This window comes from Haemaphysalis longicornis, unplaced genomic scaffold (assembly GCF_048455015.1).
Source record: "Haemaphysalis longicornis isolate Haplotype H1 unplaced genomic scaffold, Haemaphysalis longicornis Haplotype H1 scaffold_8, whole genome shotgun sequence".
In the NCBI taxonomy this organism is placed as follows: domain Eukaryota; kingdom Metazoa; phylum Arthropoda; class Arachnida; order Ixodida; family Ixodidae; genus Haemaphysalis; species Haemaphysalis longicornis.
In genome coordinates this window covers 109,701,788-109,727,315 of record NW_027526445.1, presented here as the reverse complement: position 1 = coordinate 109,727,315, position 25,528 = coordinate 109,701,788, and the positions used below count along the sequence as shown (strand labels likewise).

General features: G+C 45.3%; 2 protein-coding genes across 2 annotated transcripts; both read right to left on the bottom strand.

Annotated features, from left to right (window-relative positions):
• Positions 1-656: 656 nt before the first annotated feature.
• On the bottom strand, positions 657-16,570 carry LOC144149107 (uncharacterized). The gene is made up of 5 exons (XM_077680647.1): positions 16,302-16,570; positions 11,493-11,622; positions 5,492-5,637; positions 3,744-3,876; positions 657-1,532 (listed from the first exon to the last, which is right to left on the bottom strand). Exons 1-5 carry the CDS (start codon positions 16,357-16,359, stop codon positions 1,280-1,282), a joined length of 720 nt encoding a protein of 239 aa, XP_077536773.1. The 5' UTR covers positions 16,360-16,570; the 3' UTR covers positions 657-1,279.
• Positions 16,571-17,119: 549 nt separating this feature from the next.
• LOC144149014 (uncharacterized) lies at positions 17,120-22,149 on the bottom strand. Its single transcript, XM_077680545.1, has 4 exons — positions 21,996-22,149; positions 19,962-20,107; positions 19,249-19,381; positions 17,120-18,529 (listed from the first exon to the last, which is right to left on the bottom strand). Exons 2-4 carry the CDS (start codon positions 20,011-20,013, stop codon positions 18,283-18,285), a joined length of 432 nt encoding a protein of 143 aa, XP_077536671.1. The 5' UTR covers positions 20,014-20,107; positions 21,996-22,149; the 3' UTR covers positions 17,120-18,282.
• Positions 22,150-25,528: the final 3,379 nt, after the last annotated feature.

Below are 25,528 nucleotides of genomic sequence, written 5' to 3'. Positions count from 1 at the left end.
TGGTAATTGTGATGGTCACCAAAACAGCTGTACAACGTTTGCAGCGTGCGGTTCCTTTATACAGAAGATGCCAACACTTCCTCGTCTCGCCAGAAGCCTTAATGTTCTCTTCCAGAGGCTTCTTTTACCCGTACGAGTGCTGGGAAACGCAGCTGCTGACAAGTTGCTTTGACGAGAGCTTTCATTTACTCGCTTGTTGAAGGTGGTGCCAGGAAAACGGCCCATTTCGGAGGACTCCTTTAGCGCACATTTGAAGTCCCTTTAGCGTCTCCGTTTCAAGCTTCCCGTTGCAAACGAAATAAAAAAGGAAAGACGTCCCTGCTCTTCCGCATTCGGACGATGTCAGGGCGAACACCGGCATGGCTTTATCAGCTGATACCTTACCTCAGCGGCCCGTTGTTCGAAGCCAGAAGCAAAAGGCGAAGTCACAACTTTTATCATGAATTTTCCAGAAGTTGCGATATACGGTCAGCTACTAGACAAAAACAGCGCTACAAAACGAGACCAACAGAAGAAGGGGCATACAGTGCGAAGTATATTCTCTACTTACGTTCTTGTCGATTTGTAGCGCTGTAGCAACAACCTTTGCTGCGTGTTGTTCTGCTTATCCAAGAGTAGAACCTTCAAAAGTACGTAATAATTACAATATTAGAACGTTACAGCAGAGAGGAGAACCCCTCGAATTTTATTGGTCGGTTGCACATCATGAGTGGAGTGTTCTACTTCGAGCGGCAAAATGAGACTGAAAACTGCACAGATGGATTCAATGGATATGCCCAGAAGCTTCTATTGCGGTAGCTGTGACTGTGCAACTAAGCTACCCCGACCCGATGGTTGCAAATCGCAAAGAAACAGGCACTGTAGTCCACGCATTCCAATACCTGACCTTCCTCAATCTCTCCTGAACGAACAATTGCGCGCCATTGCAAATAACTGCGATTGAAGCTAAACATTTCTGTAAAAATGTGCAGTGATAACTAGGAGAAGCAAAGCATCTTCATCTCCCTAGAAGATTACAAGTTTGGAAGATTTAAAATCGCCTGCTCATTTATAGTTGCTTCTAAAGTCAAAACCATGACAAGGTTTCCACCAAGGATTTTTTCTTCCAGATACGAAAACATCTGCTGTCGTTCAAAATGCTGTTGAGCCCGCCCACTTTCATGCGCTAACGCTACAGTGGTAGCAGCTGTAGAAGACTTTTAGTTCCTTAGCATGCCTGAAAAGCGACTTTGAAACAGATGTTCCTAAACTGAGCAATGGGACACTTCGCGAAAGAGGCTCACGGTACAGTGGCAACAAAAGACTTGAGAAGGACAATGAAGCTCTTAGGAGCACTCTCGTTCGCACCGAGAGGGGGCAGCTTTTCGAGGGAGTCGCATTCGGTGCTGCCGGTTTCGTAGCGTCCGCAGAAGATCTTCACGAGCCTGTGCAAGATGTGCTCTGCAGACTCGGACACGTACAAGAGAGCCTTAGGATCCTTGCAATTTTCTTTCAGGCTGGCCTGCTTGCAGTTGAACACCTTGCTGTACTCGCTGCGTAAGCAGAATAAAGAGTACAATTAATGGTAGTGATATGTTATTACACTTTAAGCGAAAAAAACGTACTGTAGTTTTAGTAATGTGGATGTGAAGGTGTTCTGCCGGGGACCCATATGAAACATAATTCAAGTCTTACAAGACAGTGCACAGTTTCTCTTTTCGAGTGCACGACTGTAGAAAGCGACCTTTTTTTGGTTACTACACTATATCATTTGCAAATGTACGTTCGACGGCTAGTAAATACAGTACCGCCCAAAATATTCTTCTTGATAGCGTTCCCCGAAAACGTTTAGCAAAAAATTAGGCCGCATTCAGCTTTTGTGAACAAACTGAACGGTTTTAGTTTTTATAAAAAAAAGTCACAGATATCAATGGAAAAGATATTCAAAATGGTACATTCCATCCCATGAACATTACATCCGTCTACGCAGTACTGTACAGCGGGAACTTCGGGGCTGATTCCTGCTTATAAGCAATTGAAATGAAAACGGTGTTCACTACTAGAGTTGTATACTCAAACACACACAGAAGGGGCACACACATTATGAAAAAACGCGCGAACGCGCACAAAGCCCTCCGCTATCCGTTCTTCTCATTAGGGATCAGCGGGTAATGTTGAATTTTCTCGTTTGAACTGAAGCATCCCGATCCGTGTCCTCAACGATGGAAATGGCGCGTCATTCGACAGAAATATCTATGCCTCCATCGCTGTCTCTTGTGAGTAATTGCATCGTGCTTCCACCCTCGTTCTTTCTTCATGTTACTAATGGGCAGGATGACTACCGCTGCCTCTCCTGAGCATCACTCCACACATTAACGTAAAGTGAATTGTGAGCTATAGCACCCTGGGCGATGAGGAGGAATTGCGGTGACGTTGTTACGATGCGTAGGTACGTGCACGTATAGGTACGCACAGACGTTTTTTCCCTGAAGTCAGGCATACATATTAGAACCACGGCTGGCATATAAATGTGGACCCTCACAAGGCTGTCTGGCAACTATTGCTGATACTCTTCTCCATGTTTTTCCTTTCTAACATGCGCTAGCTAACAGGACTAAGCTGTCTTCGTAGGCAACAGGCCCCAATTCAGTCACCAAAGGAGAGAGGATTCAGAAATAGCCTAACGGTGACGTTACCTCAAAACATTACATTTATATAACTCCTGCTACGCGGGCATTTACAATGACTTCCGAGTCACATGGCCTTCGAAATTTCAAAACGGAGTACATTCAAAATTTTGAAGGCAATTTCACTCAAATGTCTTTCCAAACGCCCGTGCGGCAGTGTTTAAGTCATCTTCTTAGCGTATTTCAAATGCTACGCGCATGCGGCTATTTAAGAATTTCTTTGTAACCGCCTATGTCCGCATGTTGAGTCGAAATGCGGCATTACAAAAGACTGAATCTGACATTATTCAGTCAAATGCGAGTAAAATTACGTAAGTTTTCAGTTAGCCTTAGAAATTGCGATTATTCGCGTGCCCCTATCTGAACGTGAAGTTGTTTGATCAAATGTAGCGAACATAATTTGAATCTCTTTCTCTATAATGCCTATATATATTATACGTATCAGAAAGGTTTTTGAGAAGTGGTCACATTGTGATAACTCAAAACAGAAAACATCTCTCTTAGTGACGTCGCTTATTTCTCACGCCGGCATTCAATGTTCGTTTTCGTTCGCGAATGCCTTTAACAAAAAAAAACTCTCTTTGTGTTGGGATGCCATACGGCAATTTCTGTAGTGGACATTTTGAGTCACGACAATTATTTGGAGTTGTCCACAATCCACAATTCCTAATTCTAATATCATGCACCGGACATTTTTTACGTGCGTTCAAAAATGCTAATACATGCTATAGTACTCTGGTTGAGCGTTTAATGTATGTGAGGCCAATGGCACGCGTGCAATCATGCTTGACGTCGAGATGTACTCTTTGCCCCCAAAGCTCTGCAGAGAAAAAAACAATTGTACGAGAGGAGAAACCTATAAAGTACGTGAATCTGAAGCAGTATAGCCAGAGAATATCGTACACAACTATTCGCTCTAGCAGCGAACCTATAAAAGATCTAGTCTGACGGCGTAATGAAACGCTTTCGGAATTTCCCTCCTGTACATATTAAAAACTAGCAAACAGCAAGAAGTTGACTGCTAGGTGGCGTAACATGCAGCTTTTGTTTCCGGTCAGAAACAATTATCATACGCACCAACAGGCGTAGCGGATCTTCTCCTTGGGCGGCGCCTTGAGGCCAACCCGGTAGAGTTCCTCTCGGAAATTCTGCACGCACTTGTGTAGCCGGTCACCGGCCTTGTTGAGGCAAGGGGCGCTTTTCAGGTAACCTGCAAGGAAACGACCATAGGAGGGTATGTGCTTAGAAGCTTCTCATCATCAGCGGCAGCAGCATCATCTAGCACGCTTCCTTTGCAAGACGAAGTCCTCTGCCGCAGACGTGTTATGTCTGACATGAAGAAGCTTAGTCCATTCTTTGCAACCGATTTCTGATTATACTTCATCGTGGCATCGAATTCTCGGACTGCCTCTATTAAAAGCCCCTCCGTTAAAGGGTCCATAAAGAGAAAATACAACTTTAACTTTAAATAGTTAGACTTTAGTAATTCACTCAGGTTTATTCCATCCACGAAAGACGTTTTTTAACCGATGAAAACGCAAGAAATACTTAAGGACTTTCAAATTTTGCGCCACAGTGACGTGTTATCGGCGCGAGTAACGTCATATGGGCCAGTACTAAAACCATAATTTTCAGTAGGTTAGGTGTACGTTAGCATTCAAGTGATTCGATCAAACGGAACTAGCGGCCCCACTACAATCATTCAGTCATGTGTCCTGGCGATTGATTAGTTCGACCGCCGTCAATCGCCCAAACAAGATTCTCTGACGTCATAGAAAAATTGCAAAAAACTGGCTAGCGAGTCGCCACAACTCCACACGTTTTATTTAATATCTCCGTTATTTTTTGAAAGTTTGGGATGAAATCGTTATAATTTTTATCAGGACGAAGCAGCCTTTCCAACAAACCAAACTTGTATTATGTCTTCATGGCTCCTTTAAATCGACAAAAAATCTGATGTCCCTCCTACGCATAAGAGACGTGTCCAGCCCAAGCCCAATTCTTTAAATAATTTGATCTATAATTTCATCCACACGAGTAGGTTCTCGAATTCATGCTGCTGTTACCTTATGCCTAATTGTGACACCTAGCAGTTTTTTTCACGGCAGTTTGGGCCAATGGAAGTTTTTTTCAAGACGCTTAGGGAGACCTATTTTTTTCACCGTATGTCGTCACCGGGGGAATATTTAGTTATCGGGAGCAGCCGAAGGCGAAGCTACAGCGATTACAGAGGGAGAAAAATAAAGTGTAACGATTAAACTACGGCGCCACGTAATGATAAAGACGAGTCTAACTATCGAGGCCCCGCACTGTAAAGCATACACTAAATTAAGAGAGGATATGTTCTATTATTACAACAAATCAAATAAAAAAAGGTTCTTGACAATAATAGTAAGGTTTTATTGTGTTTTAAATACATGACATATTTGTAGTCTGATATTCATTTATATTGACGGCTCTTGACTGATATATGTTCACCCTGATCGTTCTGCTATTTTCACCATGCATTCAACATGGCTCAGTGTAAAAATCTCAGCTCATTTCTCGGTGATGTCAACCGACGCGCACTCACATTTTTGCTTGTTAAAGAAATCTTCATAGTCACTAACAGCGCATAACCACCACAAAGGCCGAAACACTATGCTGAATATCGGAATGACGGATGCATGGACGCGCGAGACTGAAAACGATGACTTCGTGCATTAAGAGTTAATTGCTGAGGCACCAGAGGTAAAGGAAACTAACACAATGAGCCCTGTCAGGCCTATACCAAGCTAGGGTCGGTATAAGAGCCTCGTAACAAGCACAACCGAATTATACTTTACGCTTGTGATCCGGGTGAGAAGAGTCACACTTCCTCTCCGTCTCCTCCTGCAGGGTTATCAACGCCGTGACTGCAGAGCCCTTGATGAATCCCCGCAGGCAGCGCTCTGTGTAGTCATTGGCGCACAGGATTCCTTTCAACTGACGTCTGCAAGAGTTGTGCCAGCATCATTATGAAGAGAATCCGCACCAAACAACCTGCTTGTGGCATGCACCAGAATACACGCAACAACTCTAAGAAATGTTTAGCAGACATTGAATAGAAACCAATAAAAAGGTCCTAATACTCCGTGTTTCTAATATCCGCACGCTCAAAAAAATTGGACCAGTGTCACACATTTAACGTCGCGAAGTATGATGAAACAGCAGAGCTGTTAGCACTTCTTTCGCCCACCTAAGCTGACACTCAGCTTGGTCTTAGCTTAAACTTTTGATAGCACTCACACAAGGCTTAGCGAAATGCCCCCACGACAGTAAGCCAGATACTATTGCCACCAGGTCACATATCACCGTTCTACTAGGAGAGCACCTGCCCGTCAAAGCTTGCGTCGTCACCAAGCTGAGTCAATTCTATCGACGCCCCTTGCCTGTCCCCTCTTGTCCTTAAAACAAATCACCCGGAACTACCGCGTGGATTTAACAATGTACCTCCCTCTACACAAAACGCTCACAACAAAACAAACACGCCACCTTCGAGGCATCTAAACAAACACTTACCCCACACAACTAAAGCCCTTATTCGGGCCCCCACCCTGTACTCCTCGAAATCAAGGATGCCAGGTTCTCGCTGAGCAACCCGCCAAATTCTTTATCAACCTATCCCAAGAGTTGCCCAATGTTGCCTCACAGAAATAGCCCAAATGGCCAAATCAAAAACATTTCCCACAATTCATTGCAAACGTTTATTCAGATGCATGCTGCGAGTGGCTAGTTATATTTACAGCATGATTGGAAGTTATATACAACAAAACAACGCTCATTTGGAGCCCACCCAGCTGCACCTTCCATTGCCGTTGGTTTGAACCACGCTTAATAAATCTCGGGTGAAGCCTTTGGATGTTGGTGTGAAGTCCTTACAACACTTGCCGTTTCCCCTTACTGCGAAATGTACATGTAATAATTTCTCTAACGTATCTAGGGACATCTTGTTCCACAAGACAGTTATCGTGAGACTTACTTGACTAAATACTCGTCATACCGCATAACTTCAAACTGCCCCGTGAGCAGTGAAACTGCTATAGTTGCGACTGCAGCGGAAACATTAGGCCATCAGCGCTGCATTTTCCACCCAGTACATTCTTCCGAAAAATTCTGACGGGGTCGTCACGGAAGTCGTCAAGCCTACATTGCATCACGCACTGTTCTGACTACATTGCATAAATTTCTGACGCCGGAATGAACTTCTCGAAAGGTTAGATCAGAGCATCGAAGAGAATTTAGTCATGATTGTTGCAATGCAAGACTTGGAGGCCGCCTAACAGTGTCAGATGGGATGGAAGGCGCTTCAAGGTGCTTTTCACACATGTGATCAAAAGTGAACAGCACTGGTGGCCTTCTTCTCCTTGCTAGAGGTAGACTTTCCGAAGGATTTACTGAAGATGCTTCCCAGTTGGCAGGCTCGAACATGCATTAAAAATAACTTTCACACTCGGCTCTTCCAATAGCCCAGAAATATTCAAAAAGCCAATCAAAAAATTTTCCTGCCAACCGCAAGAACATGTAGTCCACAATTTGGCTATTTATACCCCAACCTGGCATCCCTGCGAGTAGCAATGCCACTTCTGCGAGGCTCCGGGCACCCTTTACGGTATTATGTGGGCTGTGATAATAACCCCACTTTAACCCCCCTGCCCGTTCCCTACCGTAAGCACTGGGAGAGAGCACGGTCCAGCTCGGACCCTGGCGACCAGCTTTGGCTGGTGCAAAGAGTCCAAGAAGCCAGACAGCCTAAGGGCTCCTTGAATGAGGATTCCTCCTCAAATCTGACCGCTTCATAGGGACGTTTTTCCCTCCTTTTCCCTCCCCGCCACGCAGCTGCACCGTTCCGCGCGCTCATACGCAGCTGTCGCTCTCCCGCACTTCGTCCCAACCACTCCTCATACTTCTTAACAAATGTTTAGCGAAACAAACCAAAGACGGTACACAAGAAAGGAGACTGGAGAAAGGAGACGCCTTGTCTCCTTTCTTGTGTACCGCCTTTGGTTTTTTGCGTTCAACATTTTTAAGAATCATAAACCAAGTAGCCCCCCAACACGTTTTGTTAAATTGCCACTCCTCGTACGTCATTCGTTGCGTGCCACTCCACCGCCACTCGCCACACGTTGCCGTCATAGCTTCCCTCCGCCTCGCTAAGCCTTCTTCCCCCTCTCCACCCCACCGAGCGGAGCATCCTAGCCCGCATCTTTATTGTTTATCCAAGTATCCTTTATCCAAGTTCTTTTCGTCCTTGCTTTCAACTCTCACGCCCGGGAGCTGAGTTTCCTGTTAACGTTAGGCACACCCAGAGCTCAAGCTTAAAGGGGCCATGAAGAGAAATACAACTTCGTTTAATTTGAAAGAACTAGGATTCAGTATCTCACTCAGCTCCATTACAGCCACAAAAGATGTTTTTACGAAGAAAAAGCAACAAGTTTTTAAAAACTTCCAAATATAGCGCCACCGTGACGGGTTATGAGCAAGAATAACGGCATACGGGCCAACAATAAAACAATTTTCAGTGCGTTAAATGCACGTTAGCATTCAAGTGATGTGGTTAAATGGAACTAGAGGCTCCATTACAGACGTCCAGTCATGTGTCGTCGCGACAGGTCAGTTAGGCGGCCGCCAATCGCACAAACAAGGCTCCGTGACGTCATAGAAAAGTTGCGCGAAATTGGCTAGGGGGTCGCGACCGCTTCACACGTTTTCTTTCATATCTCCGTTATTTGTTCGAAGATTGCGATGATATTGCTGTCATTGTTATCGGGACTAAGCAGTCTTTCTAATAAACTGAAATTCTATTTTGTCTTCATGGCTCCTTTAAAGGGGCCCTAAGTAGGGTTGCGGAGGTTACAAGACCTGGATCTTTAGCCCTTTTCTCGCGCTTCAAAGCGCTGTGGATGCTTCGAGCTGATAAGATCGGAGAAAACAGCCCAGAGGCACTTGTCAGGGCGCTTGCGCTCAGACGTACGCGTAGCGGTTGTCTCGGCTCAGTGGTTCATCCGGCTCTTCATTTGTAGCAGCGGTCGCGCATGCTCCGCCTACTCCTGGCTGCGTAGTACTACGTCAGCCGTGCTAGTGACCGCACGTCTGTTCTATTAAAGATGAAATGAGCATTTGAAGGTCCAGTAGGGGGGCCGCAAACACAACATCCTCGCTCACGACCATCATTGAAGATTTCCCCCGAGGACTAGCGGCCCGCTTGCGTTTCTTGCATGCGGAGCGATCGCGGAGAACGGCTGTCTCTGAGGCAGGGTGGCACATAAAAGGTTTAGCATGGCCGCATTTATTCAGTCTCCGAATTAGAAAGCCACGCCGACGGCGATTCCCAGCACAATATTTCACCGCACTATCGATTCCTTTAACGCATTTGCAAACTGATTTTCAGCAATAATCCGGATTTGGCGGGCGGGGACAAGCTTTAAGCTGCTACTGTGTGTCCCAATTCGTGAGTGGTCGTTCTCCACGGTGCAGGCTCATGCTTCCCGCGGTCATGCTTGCAGCGTTAGTACCTGCAGAGGACGCTCTGTGCTTTCAGCGTTTTTGATATCTTGTATACCACGCGCTATATCAAAACACTCATCTGAGCTTGCTGTCATTAGTCCCTAAAAAGATACGCCATGCCGGGGCGTCGCTCTCGAAGATCCCGCCCGAACCACCGAAACGAGCGGGGACTTCCCCCGGAGCTGGAAACAACGATTGGCTGCCGCATTTGCTAGAACCCGCCCATAGCGGCGCTGTAGCTTTCAGTGCTAGCTGCATCATAGAGGCTACGGCATAGGCAGAAAGGTACGTCAAAGCTCCGTTAAATCGTGACAAGAATTCATGTGTAAATAAGGAAAGAAAATAACACTGATCTAGCGATAGCGCGCATTAAATGGCGGCCTATTTTTAGGGCCCTTGTAAACAGTTCTGCAGTTCAAATGTTTTCCGTGGTGTTTTTCTTCCAAATGCACTTTTTTCGTTGTTAATATGCGAGATCAGTGTATAATAAAGGAGGCCCAGTACGCAATTAAACTATTAAATTTGATCGGCGCTGCATGACCCCACCCCAAACCCCATTTTTCTAGTCCCAACTTCCTCTGGGCCCCGCTAATAAACCTCTCTCTCTTGGTGAAAATTATTGGCGATTCAGGTGCATTACGGTCAACCGACCTAAAGGCTTGTAATGCGATTGTCTTGCCCACTTGGAGGCATATATGTTCCAATGTACCCTTTGTCTATACATACCTACAAACTACTAATATACATAGAAGTTCTGTAGTTCCTTCATAACCTGTTTTAGGATGAATCAGAAGAAGCAGTTCTCAGAGACCCGAGCGCACTTCTGAAACTCCTCCCAAGTAAGAAAGAAAAGCGCTGACGAAGAAGTTGTTTAGAGACGCTCGTCACGCTCCCTTTTGTTCTGGTTTGTACAGCAAAATGGTTATCCCACACCTCTTTGGTGTGGGATCAATCCTTGCCGCACTTTTCTCGCCAAGACAGCCGCAACGAATAACTAAAAGGAATAGGACACACGGCCACTGACCTATGGGCTACCAATTATTTCGCGTACCCGCGCAATAACAAGTAAACAAGTAAACAAGCAAGGCCACCACCGTATGGGAATTTCTTCCGCAAATATGCGGGGTGGTGGCCTACTTTACTGCGTGGAAAACGACGAGGACCTTTCATAGTCATTATGATGTAATGAATGCGAATCATTAGTGCGTGATTGAGCACTCCTGCCGGTTCGGCGCCGACGAGGGGAACAGAATCCACCTCGCTTGTGACTTAAGCGCCGCTGGGTGGGGTAAAAACACAAACAGAAATAAAACACAAAAAGGAGTTTGTGTTTTATTGTTCATGTGTAGCATTCCGGCTCACAGCAGTTTTTTTTTCATTGTTGACGACTCTGTAAACATTCAGCGGGATGCGAAACATTTTTTCACAGCTAATATTGGGGGCGAAAACTTGCTTTGTGCGTGCAGTTTCAAGTTTGGCACATTGCGCGACTCGGCTCTGCCCCCGTGGGAACTATCCCTTTGAAATGTATGGGGAGTATATTTAAACAACTAATTACACACAAAATGTATAACAGCCCCGGAAAGAACTTTTCAGAGTGTTCATATCTATGTCGTATCTTGCTCCGTAAAAAATCTCACTTCCCTGCATTTGTTTAACTAGGTGGTTGACTGGTCGGAATTGTGAGCGTGAAAGCCGTGGATGAAGACACGGACGTCTTAGCAGAGCATTGCATATCGGCAGCCCCCACTATGGAATGCGTCGCATCTAATGGGTATGCTTGCTTGTGTTTTAATTTTTTATAGTCCCGCACATGAGAGGCTGACAACTTCGCCTTTCCCTAAAGCTCAGAGAAGCATGTTTTTTCCACCACTACCACTATTATAAAGGAAGCTATTGCTAGGTACGTAGGGTCACGCTCTACAGCGCGCATTAAAGGTGTCACATTCTGCACTAACACTGAGAACTCACTGACGATTAATAAATGCAAATTATGAGTGCATGTGCCCGATGCAAAGTCGTTCCTGCGGTGGAGTTGCGATGACCTAAGCTGAATGTATAGTCTAGATGGCTCGAGCGGTTTTTGAGCTGTTTCAATACAACTCTGGACATGTTGGAGAAGCCAAAACATACTCTTTCTGGGCGTGACCTTACAAGCGGCTTTAGAATTTTAATTATAATAAAATGTTTCTAAATTATGAACCAGCAGGAAAAATTTGAAAAAAGTCATTCATTTGTAAATTGACGTGCTGCGACTCCGTTTTGAATTAAAAGTAGTGCAGACAGAGCATTGGGCCTCACTTGCAGCTTTCGGCCAGATGCGTCTCGTTCTCAGGGATGCGTGGTCCATGGCCGAACGAGATGAACTCCGTGCCGCAGGCATCGATGGCGTCATCTCCACAGCTGGGGTCGTCCCGCACGTAAGGGTTTGCTTTTTAAGACCAAAGGGAAAGGTGGCATTGGAATGAACGCAAGAAAGCACCGTGCCTCAACTCACCGCGCTGTATTTAAAGGGACCCTGCAACACTTCAGATAACCGCTTTCACTCTTTGCTTTGCGCCTGGAAGCACTGCGAAAGCTATAGTTATCGCCAGCGAGGCGCGGCACTGCGTGATTTGATCGTCGCTGCAGATATGCCTTTCGTTTCTGCTTCACTTCTGTGGCTTCTTTTTAAGTGGGTAACGAATGCGTATATTGCTGCAACTGAACGAAAGCAGGCGAGTAGCGGCTACGCCGTTGTAATGATGCCATTAGAGAGCTAGAAGAACGTCAAGACCGGGGAGGAGAGAACATTTTCTTGAGGAAGTTTATAAGTTATTAAGTGGGCAAAGAGCCGTTAATTTTGGCCGAGGTATTTCGTGACCTCCTATTCAAAGCAATGAATGTGTCTGTTGACTACGCTGTAAAAGCCTTGAGAGTTTCGAAAGAAGTCAAGATAGTGTTTCAGGGTCGTCCTATTGCTTGTGCACAATATTCCTAGGTGTCTGCAGTGGAGCACCTAAAGCATATACTACGCAACCCCAAATCCACACGGAAATAATGCTTAGCAACTTAAAAATTTGAACCACTTAACTACTATCGGCGAATATTTTTAATCGCTTCCCTACTGTTTGATAACTGTATTTTTGAAGTTTAAAGGGACATTGAGGAAGGGTGCACACGATCACTGATCACTTCACGCATTGCGATTTTGGAACGTGTAGCTCAGGTTGAGTTTTTTAACCAATCCGCGCGCATACAATTTTGCGGAAAACTGTTGTCAAAGTGAGTAACAAAAGCAAGCGATGGAACTGCAGCGACCGCCACGGAGCGCCACCAACTGCTTTTGACCGAAATGAGCACCCGAATTTTCGCGGATGCTCATCACTTGTTGCTTCTTGAGCCGTTGCTACTAGGTTACGAGACGTCATGGTAGTTCCTGTTTCAACATGACAGACGTTTGCTATGTGTTCGGGAGTACTCGACACGTTCTGCTAGCACTTTCTGAGCGGAGCGTGTTATTTCAAGCTACACTCAGTTCCTTGTCTTTTATTATAATTGTGTCTGCCTACGAGTTTGAAAAAAACTTAAGCTTTCCGTTCTAAATAAAGTTGAGGGAATTTGATTCGATTAATTTATTTTGGTATTCTATGAGCCGACTCTACACACCCGATGAGGAGCGCGGTAGTGGAGGGCTCCGCATTAGTTTCGACTAACTGTGGACCTTTAAAGTGCGCCGAAAAGTTTAGAGAAGCCCGAGAGATATCTCATATGAAGCCTGCGTCAAAAGTCTGTCAACACCTTGGCTGAAAGTGAGTCCAACCTTCGCTAAAGGTGCGTCTAATCAATCGTCAGACCTTCAAAGGCTCAAATTGTAAACGACGAACGAATCCATGCGACGATTTTTCGCACACTCAGTACACGCATCTACGAACAATCTGAATGTATACTGATATGCGGTTTATGAGATAAAGACATACTACTGTACTCCTTCATAATCGATGCCTGTATTGTCTGGTCCAGGGCCGTTCCTTTTTAACATGAAAGTGTTTTATGCCCGGGTACACCAAGATGTGACCGGCGTCATATTCTTCATGCAAATGACGTCGCCAGAAAAAAGTTCCATTGACGCGGCTACGCCCAGATTCCATCCACGAACTCTCTTGCCGCATTGGGAGGTACACAGTGCTCTGACAACAGCGCTACGAATTCAAGCGCAAGTACGTCTACGAACGCGCCTTATAACTTTCCCACTAATGTCTTCATTCAGACGCTGCGTCTAGGAGATGCTGCCGTCTAGGAGAAGGGAAGCGAAGTAGTTCATCATGACACTATTGAGCGCCGACAGTGGGCGCCTCGATGCCAGGGTCTTCGTGTACGCGTGACGCCGACGAATTGAGGCACCTTCCGTCACCTACTACTTTCGGTTTCGGTTCCGTATCGTTCGCACGGATTTCAAGGGGCTGTGTTTTTAGTCGAAGTTACCCCATGTTCTGGAGCGTGCTATGAAGTGTCTAACGTTGATGTGTCTAACGATGCCATACCGACGTAATATAAATAGCGATATGCAAGTTCATATGAATGTACAATAAATGCTCCTGTGAAGGTCCATTTCACTTTCGTGTTTTACCTATTCCTATGAAAGAGGCATCAACCACATTTTTTCCTGCTTTTCAAGTAACCGTTTTGACACTATTGATGCCCGGCTTCACGAACGAAACATGTGTTCAGAGATGTTATCAGAACCTTTCGGTCCCCTAATCGGCCTATGGGAATATGCATTAGTTTTGTGAGAGTACGTCATCGGTCCACTAAGGAAGTTTTAGCTTGAAAATGCCTTTAATGCAATGTTAAAACAAATGTGAAGCAAGCTCGCAGTAACGCGTAAGATTTGAAGATAGCGAAGCTCTACGCAAACTTCACGGCCATCACGAAGGTTTAAGTCTACGATTGCAGCCGATTTGCTTCTTCTTCTTCGCTGCCGCAATGACCTTTACCCCATAATTGTTGTATAAGTATGACCTTCTTTCATTTTTTTGGAAGTGATAATCATTGGACTTCACCTCGGGGGGAGGGGGGTGTACTCTAGGACGTGTCTTTCTGGTTCCGAGCAAGTGTTGCCACAATTACGGCGAACGCTGGAATCTTTCTCGTTCCGAGCAAGTGTTGCAACAATTACGGAGAACGCTGGAGTTTTTTTTTTTTTTTGGCCAATCTTGGACAGTCTCCCTAAGTGTGTATGCCTGGCTTGATGAACGGGCGCAGGGGACGCGGGGCGGTCGTTGCGATGCACGCACACACGATGCTCGGCGTTTTTCTTTTGGTTTCGTTGACTGCCTGGCAGTCGCCGCGAGGCTCGCGCCCACGTTTACGTGCTCGTCAATTTCCTGGTACTTTTCTGCAAACTCTAAAAATTACAATTTCCTAAAGAGCTTTGCTGTAAGAACGTAATTTCTATTTTTGTTGGCGCGCCCTCCGGATTCATATAATCCATCTACTTCTGCCGGATGTGAAAAATGATCCTACCTCAGCTTCCTTGTTCCTCTTGAAGAGTGACGGTGGCGAATAAAATTGGCAGCGTCCAACCGTATCCACCTAGCGTCTTGAGCGACGCCGACCGACGAAAGCGGCAGAGATCGCATCGACGTTGTCGCCCGTATCTCAAGTAAAACCGGATGCTTTTCATTTACTACTCGCCTCACCGATTGAAGGGAGTCCGTTGAGACAACAAATAAGTACTCACCTGGCTGGAGTATATTGCCAAGTTTTCACGTCGAGAAAAAAGACCAACTTAACGTTCGCCAAGGAATTGGTCAGCTTCCTAAGAAGGGATAGAGTGAGCCCCCCTTCCAAGCTCGGGTAACGTCATCCTCCGTATTATTCCGCACTAAAGGAGCCAGACAGTGGGCGGGCAATCCTTACGGACGCGTCGATATATTAATCAGCGTAAATCACAAAAAAAGAAGGAAAATCTTTCAACTAGCAGCGTAGGGAAATATCCAAAATTTTTACCGATAGTACGCAACGAAAGACATGGGTTAAAGCTAGGTTTGTCTCGTATTATAAGTCTACGGTTGCCCCATATTTACCAATGATGCTTACTCCGCATAAAGACATTGGCAAGGCTACTTATGCAAAGATTTTAAAATGTTTTATGGACGGCCAGACACGAATATAAAGTTAGTAGCCGGAAATAACAATTGCCGTTACGATGGCCTGTTATCTAACAATATCGATTATTTCGTCTAGTTTGCGGCTCTGCAGCCAGCGGCTCTGCGGCACAAATCCGTGTACAATTTAGCATTGGGTAAGCTTGTGCAGAGTTAATTTCGCGCATGCATTTCTGGCTATGATCTGAAACTTGTTTGCCGAAGTTACCACATTATTATTGTTTTTTGTAGGAACACGGGGATCTGCGATAGTCGTGGCTGCATCAAAACCCGCATTTATTTGAATAAAAAATAAAACCGTTCCACTCAATGTGAAAGCTGTCAGAAAGCTGCCTCCATAATGGGCTGTAGCGCCCTTATCCGATCACTGCTACCACCCAATGCAAATCAAATTTCCCGCCTTCAGAGTGCTCACCCGTCCCCTGCTTTTCCTCGCGTACGTGCCGGCGTTTCACTGCCACTTTTTTTTTTCGCTTACTACAGTAAAAACCAACCCAACCAGCGTTCCTAACTAAATGAACGCGGGCGCTGCCGGTTCATTACGTGTATTTTGCCTGAAATGTACCCGCAGTTTTCTTTGCGCTAAACAACGGGAAGATGTATGACAAGCGCCAGCGGTTCACGAATTTCGCACGCTTATGACTATATAAACCCCTTGGCTTTCGAAGAGACTGGGTTACGCCGCGACGACAGCGGCTACGACGTAACGCCGGCTCTTCTTGGGTCCAGCGAACGAGCTACGACGACAAAAGCGGCGCTGAAGTGCTCTGCACTTAAAAATCACGTTTTCAAGTGCCATCTCTATGGGGGAGTACAGGGCATTCACGGTAATTTTAAGATACTCCTACACAATATTAGCGCCGAAACTTCAGCCGTGCGCGATAAATGCCCACAAATAGTCGTACTGCTCGCGCGACAGATATATACTGTGACAGAAAATCTGGAACCAACGTCAACTTACCGGCGCCCACAAGCGTGCCAAAAACGGCGCAACACAACAGCGCTAGCAGGAACCGCATATCCGCGTCGGTGTTTCTTGCTCCGGGACCAGAAGAAGAAGAAAGCCTTGGCCGCCGCTGTCAACCCACGCAATGTCGCCGTCGTTTCCCTAAACAACGATTCGAACGAACCGCCGGGAGCGGCAGGCTGCACTTTCGCCACGGCGCCTTGTCGTAGTCGTCGTGGTTCGGCGCTTTTTCAACGACCGGCCGTGCCAGCGATAGTTTCCTTGATTGGACGGGGGGCATAGCGTTACCTTGACTCCGTTACGCCTCGCGCCAGCCGCGCGAGTCGAGAAGAGGGCTCGCTTCGGCTATGGTGAGCGCCTTGTCTGCAATCTACGGCTGCCGGCTAACGGAGATGCAAGGACGGGACCTACATGCCGAAGCCGCCTCATTTTATGTTTTTTTTTTTTTATCTGGCGGACACTTACCTTTCCTGTGTTGTTCATAATGACCTAAATGGCCCGAAAAAACCAAGGCTTCTGAGCCCCCTTTTTTCGCCGAGTTATGTCACCCTCGAGGCTCGCATATTCTTATTTGCTACACGGACGTTGCAGAAAAAGCCGGTTAAGGATGGATTGAGAGCGAGTCATCTGCATTCTTGCATACGATACGTTACTGAAACAGCTTCTCGGTTAACATCTAGACGAATTCCGCGATCACGTGTAAGCGTCCAGAAAGCTTTCTCAAGTTCGAGTTGGTAAAAGGTAAACGCCTTTTTTGGTTTCTTGCCGTTTTTATTTGCCGGTTTACTTCATTGCTTTCACCAGTGCCAGTTCTGTTATGGCGCGCTGTTGGATTTTGTCAGGGCCACACTAGTAATACCCGGCTTTTTTTGGCAGGGTTCACTGTGTGGCCAGTGGTGCGAAACCACTTGAACGCAAATCTGCGAAGACAATAAAAACAAAAAAGCTTTACTCGGTCCCTAACAGACAATCCCCAAAATTTCCGAAATCCCAGTTTTCCAATTTCGGAAATCCTATGCTTGCTACCAACAAACTATCACGGGGATATTTTTTTTCAAGCTCGCACCATAATTAAGTACCTGGGCTGAGCGCGTATGTAGCCACTGAGTGAAATGGTTAATTTATGCAAAGTGAGCAAGAGCGAGATACTTTGCACTGCTTCACCCACATGTCTTTCTGTGTGCTCCAAACTCAAACTAGATAGAATCATTTTCAAGATCTTGATGCGTGCCGCCTCGCAACGCGTCATGTTTCTGCATGCGCATGTTACGCAGTGCACGCAGCTATTATAGCTTCGTTTTTTAAAAAGGCAGGTAGAGTACCTGGCTCCAGGGAAAGAAACGGTCGGTTCGCACGCATATTCGTAAAAACGTACGGCGACACCAAGTCTCTTCAGCTCAGCTTTTTTCTGCAACATACAACATCCTTGCTGACAGACAAGTCAAAGCGAAGGTTGTTGATGTTTTTTCAATGCTGGACGACATTCTCATTACTGGCTAAAGTCGCGAGTTTACACGTGTTGTTGTGCACCATTTTGATCTTTTCAAGTGGAATCGACCTTGTATTGTTTGAATGTGTTTTTGTTCTTTTTCAGGGGTGGACAGTTCATTGGCGGTCAACCGAAGGAACACATGGCTAAAATTGCAGTCGCATCTACCGTTCTTCTTTCGGGACTACTGAGAGAAAAGTACTCTTCTAAACGTAGCTGTGTTTCTTCAAAACAATAAAGATATAACACAGCGGGTATTCCAGACGTACAAATCAATAAATCTACTCATTACCAGCTGGTAATCGTAACTCTGTACCTGCAAAACGTACTGGATCAGACGATTTGCTCATTTATTTAAATAGTGAGAGATACTTGTGGAAGAGGGATAGCTTAGACAAAATATTACGTTTTAGTGCAATCGACGTGCTGTTAAGTGTGAAAGTGAAGTATGTTCATGTTTTCGCCGCTATGCTGCGGCTGTTTTCTTCATATCGTGGCGAACGTCTTGAGCAGGACGATGATGCTCTTGGGAACCTTGGTGTTAGACGGCAGGCGGGGAAGCTTGGGCAGCGTCTTGCAGTACTTGGACTCGGTGATGTAACCGCCGCAGAAAATCTTCAGCGCGTTGCCCAGGATGTGCTCCCCGGCGTTGCGCGCAAACAAGACGGCGCCCGCATCTCCACACTTGTCTCGCAAGTTCTTCTCTCGGCATTGGAACATCTTGGTGTAGTCGCTGCGGATGGAAGACGCACGAGCGGGGTATTAGAACAGAGATAAAATCCCAGCCCTTCCAAGAATTCGAGGATGCTGACTACACACTAATACTATGGTTGCTAGTGGACAAATTAGGGAAAACGATGATTAAAATTGTTGTGAACCGTTGTTCGCAGAAACAAATATAAAAACCGTTTACTTCTAAGAAAACGTGCTATTCTGAGGGGGAAAATAAAACGGGAGAAGATTTTTTTTCCTATTTTGCGAGACATAAAAGCATTTTGGTGGACATATATTATGTTTATGCGATTGTTATTTGTTTTATTGAAGCGTTGTGCTATTTAAAGTGAACAACACGTTGTTAAAACTGAAAAGTGGGGATTTTTCCGAGCGGCTGAAATAGATACGTGGGCGCCGTTTCACGGTTCTCTTCCACGCTTGGCTTGCGTGTATACTATGACAACTTTGCGTCTGAGTACTAAAAGCCATGGCGCACTTGCTACTTTGTTCTCCTGTTTCCACTCTGCACACAATTTTGATCGCATTCGTGAGTAACGATTAAAAATTTTGCCTCCAACAAAAACATGGGCGCGAACTCCGTCAACCAGGATGAAAAACGTAGTCGGATATGTAGGCGGTGGAGGCTAACTAAATTCCGAAAGTAAAAGAATTAATGCTTCCTAATACTAAACCCATGAGCCAAAATGCTTTAATTATGGAATAAACCGTGCGCCTCACCAGCATCCGTAGCGGATTCTGTCCTTTCGCTCAGACTTGGTGCCCGTTGTGTAGAGCTCTTTCTTGAAGTCGACAATGCACTTGTGAATGGCGCCTCCGGCCTTGTTCAAACAGGGAGCGTGCTGGAGGAAGGCTGCAAACATTGTGAAAGGAACGCTGCACTCTTCAAGGAATCGATGATGTTTAACGGATGGTCGTAGCGCGAAAGCGCCCCGTGCTGCAGAGGAACAACCAATTCACTGTCACAGCACTACGCACAATATTGATCTGGCTGTCTTTTGTTTGATGAGCAGAAGCTAGCCTGGACATGTGCATTCACTTTGTGTTAACTATTCTCTCACCTAACTAAACGCCGATAAATAAACATACGTAGCCACTAACGTGCGAAAATAAAATAAACACCACCGGTGCCACCTACACATACAGTTTTGAACAAAAAGATGCACCCTGTTTAACCACATCTCAACAGACACTAAATATTCAGTGATGTGTCGGAAACTGTTACCGATTCTCTTCCTATTTTAGTCTACTTTTGCATCCTGTTTGATGCTATGCTGCTATCATACGATACCCGCATCGATAGGGTCGGGTTAAACATGATATAAACGTAAAAAATTACTGGAAACTGTGTCGGATATTTTGTTGGATATCTTGAATGTCGGATACCTCGAACTCAGAGACGTGCCTTGTCTGAGAGCAAGAACAGGACGCACCTTTGTGTTCCTCGTGCGTAGTGTTGCACCTACGCTCGTGCTCTTCCCGCATGGTGTTGACGGCTGTAAAGGCAGTGCCTCGGTAAAAGCCGAGCAGGCAACGGTCCGTGTAGTTGAGCGCACAGTTCAGGGCCTTCGCTCTCTTCCTGCGCACATGTTGGCACGAAAAACGTGGTAGCAGTCAAAGTAAGCCGAAAAAACGGAACCTGTAATATCGCCTTACTATAGTAGGAGTCAGTTCCACAGTAACCTATTTTTCTAAATGCTAGCAAATAGAGTCACGAACCTGTACGGTGACGCGCAGACGTCTTTGAGCGACAGCTGAAGCCTCTGCTGAGGTCCACTTTATGTTTATACTTGCTCCCTTAAAACGCCCGTGAATCTCCCACTCTTTTACCCTCCTTAATTACAGCCATTGTGATTGAGAGTTCAAGTGAGTGATGAATAACATCCGGCATCAGATTCGTCATGTTTCCCACGGGTCGTAAAGCTGTGCACGCATGGAATTCTGTGCTGCGTGGTATACAGCTGTAGTTGCCATACGAACCATCTGCTTTTTGCATCTCCACGCCCGTTGTCTTCCCGAACAGCCTCCCGTACAGTCTCTAGATACAGACAGGTCTCCTACCCCCGCTCCTGCAACCCCGGAAGACTGTGACAGAGGGAGGTAACAAGCTACATCAAAACTTCCATTAATTTTACCAGGAAAACGGTATTTGTCTATACTTTGGCAATGAAATCAACGTACATGCTTGAGAAACCAGCATGTGTCTCAAAAGGTTATATTGTTCAGAAAGCCGGTACCCGGATGAGCAAGAGATAACAACGCCAAAAGTGTGCGTTAGCTTACAGAGGAGAAATACACAGTCCAAGAAATTGTCCCGCGTTTTATTTTTGTGCCTCTACGACAACTTTCCGTGCTTAATATCTTGTTCAAGGAATGCTTCAAGTGCCGAAACCTAAGCAGGTACTTCACTACCAATAATAAACAACCACGAAAAGGGGTTCAGCATGACAGGTTATTACACCTTTTGAATTATACGTATTCTACGTTCTCGACCAACATCTATGACGTTTGGTGCGGTGGTGATTTGTGCTATTGTAGAATCGGTTTAACCAATAAAAGAAACACAGTATTCACATCTTAAGTATTACTCCTTGATATGCGGGTCACCTGCTTCGCAGTATGTAAATTCCTAGCTTTAATACTGATGTGCGCTTAGCAGCAAAATACGAAACTGCCTTAAAGCAAAGTGTTAGTGTTCCCCACATTGCAGCTACAAAAAAAACCGGGCTCTTGCTTTAATATCCTAGATAACGCTTTGGTATCAATGTTTTCTGTCGTGTGGCTGCTTATCGAGGCCAAACAGCAACGGAGATATTCATCTTCTTTGGGATCTCATTCCTTGTCACTGTAGCGGCTGCGTGCGCGTAAAACTACTTCATTCGTTGGAACCGTAAGCTTAGGCGAGATTTTGAAGTATTTGTTTTTCAAGTAAATCCTTAACGTAGAGTATATAAAAAAGAAAATCAGTAAACAGCAAAGGTGCTTTTTCTTAGTCACAGGAATAGTTACAAGAAATGCGATACAAATCAGATATAAAGAGTACGAGTTGCCATCCACACTTACAGGAGCCTATTTTTTCAGCGCTATCGTCAGGGCTCCTTCTTGTCTATGCAGTAACATATCTACAACCAGATCTCTGCTAATTCGTCAAACTCCACATAATTTAAACCCTCTAAACGGTTCTCTAAATCATTATGGTACACTTTCCATTTAAATACTTCCTTTCGCTATAACAAGAATATTGCTTGTCACCTGCCATTCGAAATATTGGTCTTCCAGCCCACAACCGAGTGCTGGAACGTAAGGCAAAATGTATATGCGCAAGACGCACACATATACTCTACCGGTAATAGTCGCTAGAATGCTACATACGAATCATAGCGATCACGGCGGTAAGCGTTTGCACGATTAGGACAGGCCTTCAAACTTTCACATTGCCCTTCCGTAGGCTTTGCAAAGATACGCACTTGCAGTAGTCGGCGAGCTTCGAGGCGGTGTCCGGCAACTTGGAGCTCAATCCGAAGGTGAGGAACTCGAGGTTGCATTTCTCCACATCCGCATCCGAGCATCCCTTGCCCAGACTCACAATTTGAGCCACGGCTATAGAAAAAAAGGTATGTCAAACGAGGTTAAAATCTCGCTGATCCAAGGCCCAGCGCGCAAAGGATTCGCTGATACGACGAAAAAACTGCTCTTTGGGGTAGAATTAGCTGCAATAACCAATGTCTACTGCAGCAGGCCATCGATAATGGCGTATGATTCGTGAGCGGTTTGCTTTCGCGGCATGTGGCTGTTAGATTTTGTACCGAATGGTCACGTTTTCTCGAATCAACTCAAGCACGGTCCGCCCATTTTTAACGATACGGTGTACCCTTGCAAAGCTTGCTTGCCATAACCTTGATTACAGGAAAGTTTCCACCATGTGAAACTCGATCGCCGTCACGTGGAATGCGGGTTGCCATGACGCCGTGGCTTAGCTTAAAGGACTCAGAAGCAGTCTCATAAATATCTCACAAAAACTTCATTAAAGACCCATTCTATTGATATCGGCATGTAAACCTGTTATGAGTAATGATGGTGGGGCACTCCATCCAGAACAACTTTGAAAGCCTGCAAGAACTACTTGGGACTCAAACAGGAAACGTTTAAGATGGACGACATTTTCATTGCTATAACTGCCGATTCGTTTTCAAGATGAGCACTAACGACATCTGTAGTGTTGTTTTGTTGTTGCGTTAGGCGATTCTAGCTTTGGTGAATAAACCGGTCATCACTGCACCCAAGCAAAATTGACAACGTCAAAAATTCGGGTACTTCACTAAGTGTCTACATGTTCGGCATCCCGAACAAAGACAATAGATGGCTTGGCGTCTCTACCCAGAGTGCTCAATGTTAGTTTTTTTTTTCGGAACATGTCCCACCGTACCTTATATCGCAGGTAGGAATCACAATGTAAAGCTGATGCAGTAACGCTGTGCTGCCTTTCCATCGGGGTTGGATTTTTTTGACATCGTGCGTACAATACAGGAAATTTGGATCATACGTCCGGCGTTTCCTCTCGGTGAAGACTACGCACCCGTCCGTGGCTGTAGAAGTAGCCATAGCGCTGGCCCTAGCCATGCCGGAGGTCAGCACGGTGGTTACTGACTCCAAGAAAGCGTACGCAAGCTATCGGATGGGGATCGTCTCCTCCGCGGCAGCAACTATACTCAAGAAACATCCTTCAACACCGGGATGCGTCACCGAGCTCGTAAGTTTCCTGGCTCACTCGTTCGTGGAAGGCAACGTCACCGCCGACCACTATGCCCGAGAACTAGCCATCCGGTCCGAGGAAGAGCAACAGCACCCCGTCACAAGTTATAAAGAGATCGTCCGCCTATACAAAGAAAGTAGAACGAGGCTTCCGAAGCCGCACAAGCAACTAAGCAGACGGGAGCAGACGATACTACACCGCTTACAGGCAGGGTCGCAAGCACACTCAGCGCTTCTGCACAAAATGTAACCGGCAGAACATGCGAACACAAGTCCCTTTTACAAGGGAGGCGGCGCTCTCGCGCACATAATTGGGGAGTGCACAAATCTCGAGACAACTCCTTACACTCTTCACCCCTCCCCCAACCCCAACCCGCTCGAACGATGAGAGACCTTACTGTCCAGCTCTGACTTCTCCATTCAGCAACAGCTGGTGGCTCGAGGAGAACAACTACTGGACATATATGGGTCTCGCTAATATGGAACCACCTCATCTGGTGCCTGCGCGCACCATTACCCTTCCTTATTTGAAGCTCAGTAAAAGATGTTCAATCAATCATCCTCTCGTAAAATTTATTTCATGGCTGCTTTCTGGAAATTCCTCGGTGCATGCCACAATCTTACCTTGAGATAAAACCATGCTTCATGGCAACTATCCAGTTTAGAGCTGTCCGTGTAAAGTTCTTGAGAGAGGCAGGTTACAAGGCGTAACTCTAAGGACGCCAAGTAGTGATGATGAACTGCACCCAAAAACCCACGATATATATACGCCAAGTTCTCTATTGGAGCTAGAATTTAAGGCAAACGGTTTCTGCTGGGAAACTATCGTCGTTATGAAATGGTTATACTAGCTTCCTGTAACATTCATCTGATGCTGGAAGATACTGAGCATGATAATGAGCATGCTAAGCAAGCTTGCTTGTAAGCTGGACTGTGCACGGAGGTTTACGTTGTTTGACTATTGTGAAGAAACAGTCTGCGCTGAAAACAAGTAATCCCCTAATAGAAGCTCGCTCATGGCTCGACTTGAAATGCTTCCATTCAAAACGAGACCATACCGAGCATCCATTCGTGACTAATGCCTGATCAACTTTTGTAATAAAATCAGTCGAATGAGGGTGCCGATTGTGCCGGACTTTCAAAGATAGTGTATGCAACGAAAGCACCAGCAAAATCATAGGCACCCAGAAATGACCAATTATGTCATACCAAAATATTGGAAATTCGCGTCGTAGTTCGTTTGGCCAAAGGCTTTGAATAAAAAAATGCTGCGTGATTTCTTGGTTGAAACATGAGGAGCAAAAGAACAGGTTGCACAGTTTCAAAACGCTTTTTATTGTTAAACATCTACAACATTAAGGCTGCTTTGCAAAGTGCAATATGCTAACTTTCTGCAACATTGAGCCCTTCACTTAAAGCTCTAAGTAACAAGCAACCTCCACATTTTAAATAAATTTGTGGATCTACAAGCATCGCTCTTGCACCATAGAAACACACATACAAAAGCTTGGTTTGATGGAGTAGTAGATAAGGTTTGGAGGTGACTTCATTTCAAAATGTTGTCTTCGGTCAAGTTCCATTCACATGGATTATAACTTGTACAGTGTGGCTAAATGTTTATGCGAATAGTAATAAAAATCGCGAGAACGACATTTCCCGCACTCTATACCGGCCTTGTTATTCGTCCCTACTAAACTAATAAGCAAGGTAATGATATGTCAATGCCAACATTTAACCTTCATTACTAGTCTCTTAATTCAAGTTTTTCTAAGTACTCTTCTTAAGATCTTGCAGATGTAGTGCTATAAAAACGTCCAATTTCGTTGGATTCAGCCTTTCTCTAATAAATACCAGAAAATATTGTACTTTTCTGATATCCGAGTGAATCATACTCTCTCCGAATTACTACCGAAAATCTAGTTTAAAATGAACATGGCTAACGTACTTCAGATTATAAAAGCTGAACTTAAACGACCCAAGAAGAGACCACACAGTTTTAACCTATTAAGCCTTTCATTAAGCACGAAGGGTTGTCGGGCTAACCGACTGCTGTTCTCTCTAGTAAGTATTGCGACGAAATTTCGTTTGCTCCTTTACTATTTCAAGATAATGTATGACATGTTTTTAAAAACCCCATTACCAATTGCAACTTCCAATAACAAAACGCATTGGTCACTTACCTGTTCCCACTAAACAAAGCGCTAGTAAGCTGAATAGGATCTTCATGTTTGTAACAGGCGTGTTCTGC

Bases quoted from the DNA above. Each gene is read 5' to 3' on its own strand.
- LOC144149107 (XM_077680647.1), bottom strand. From the start codon at position 16,359: ATGCGGTTCCTGCTAGCGCTGTTGTGTTGCGCCGTTTTTGGCACGCTT. The intron at 11,623-16,301 runs GTAAGTTGACGT...GGTCTTAAAAAG, and splicing joins TGGCACGCTTGTGGGCGCCG to CAAACCCTTACGTGCGGGAC. The intron at 3,877-5,491 runs GTAAAGTATAAT...GTTTCCTTGCAG, and splicing joins TTCTCACCCGGATCACAAGC to GTTACCTGAAAAGCGCCCCT.
- LOC144149014 (XM_077680545.1), bottom strand. From the start codon at position 20,013: ATGCGGGAAGAGCACGAGCGTAGGTGCAACACTACGCACGAGGAACAC. The intron at 19,382-19,961 runs GTGCGTCCTGTT...CAATGTTTGCAG, and splicing joins TACGCACGAGGAACACAAAG to CCTTCCTCCAGCACGCTCCC. The intron at 18,530-19,248 runs GTGAGGCGCACG...TTCCATCCGCAG, and splicing joins AGAATCCGCTACGGATGCTG to CGACTACACCAAGATGTTCC.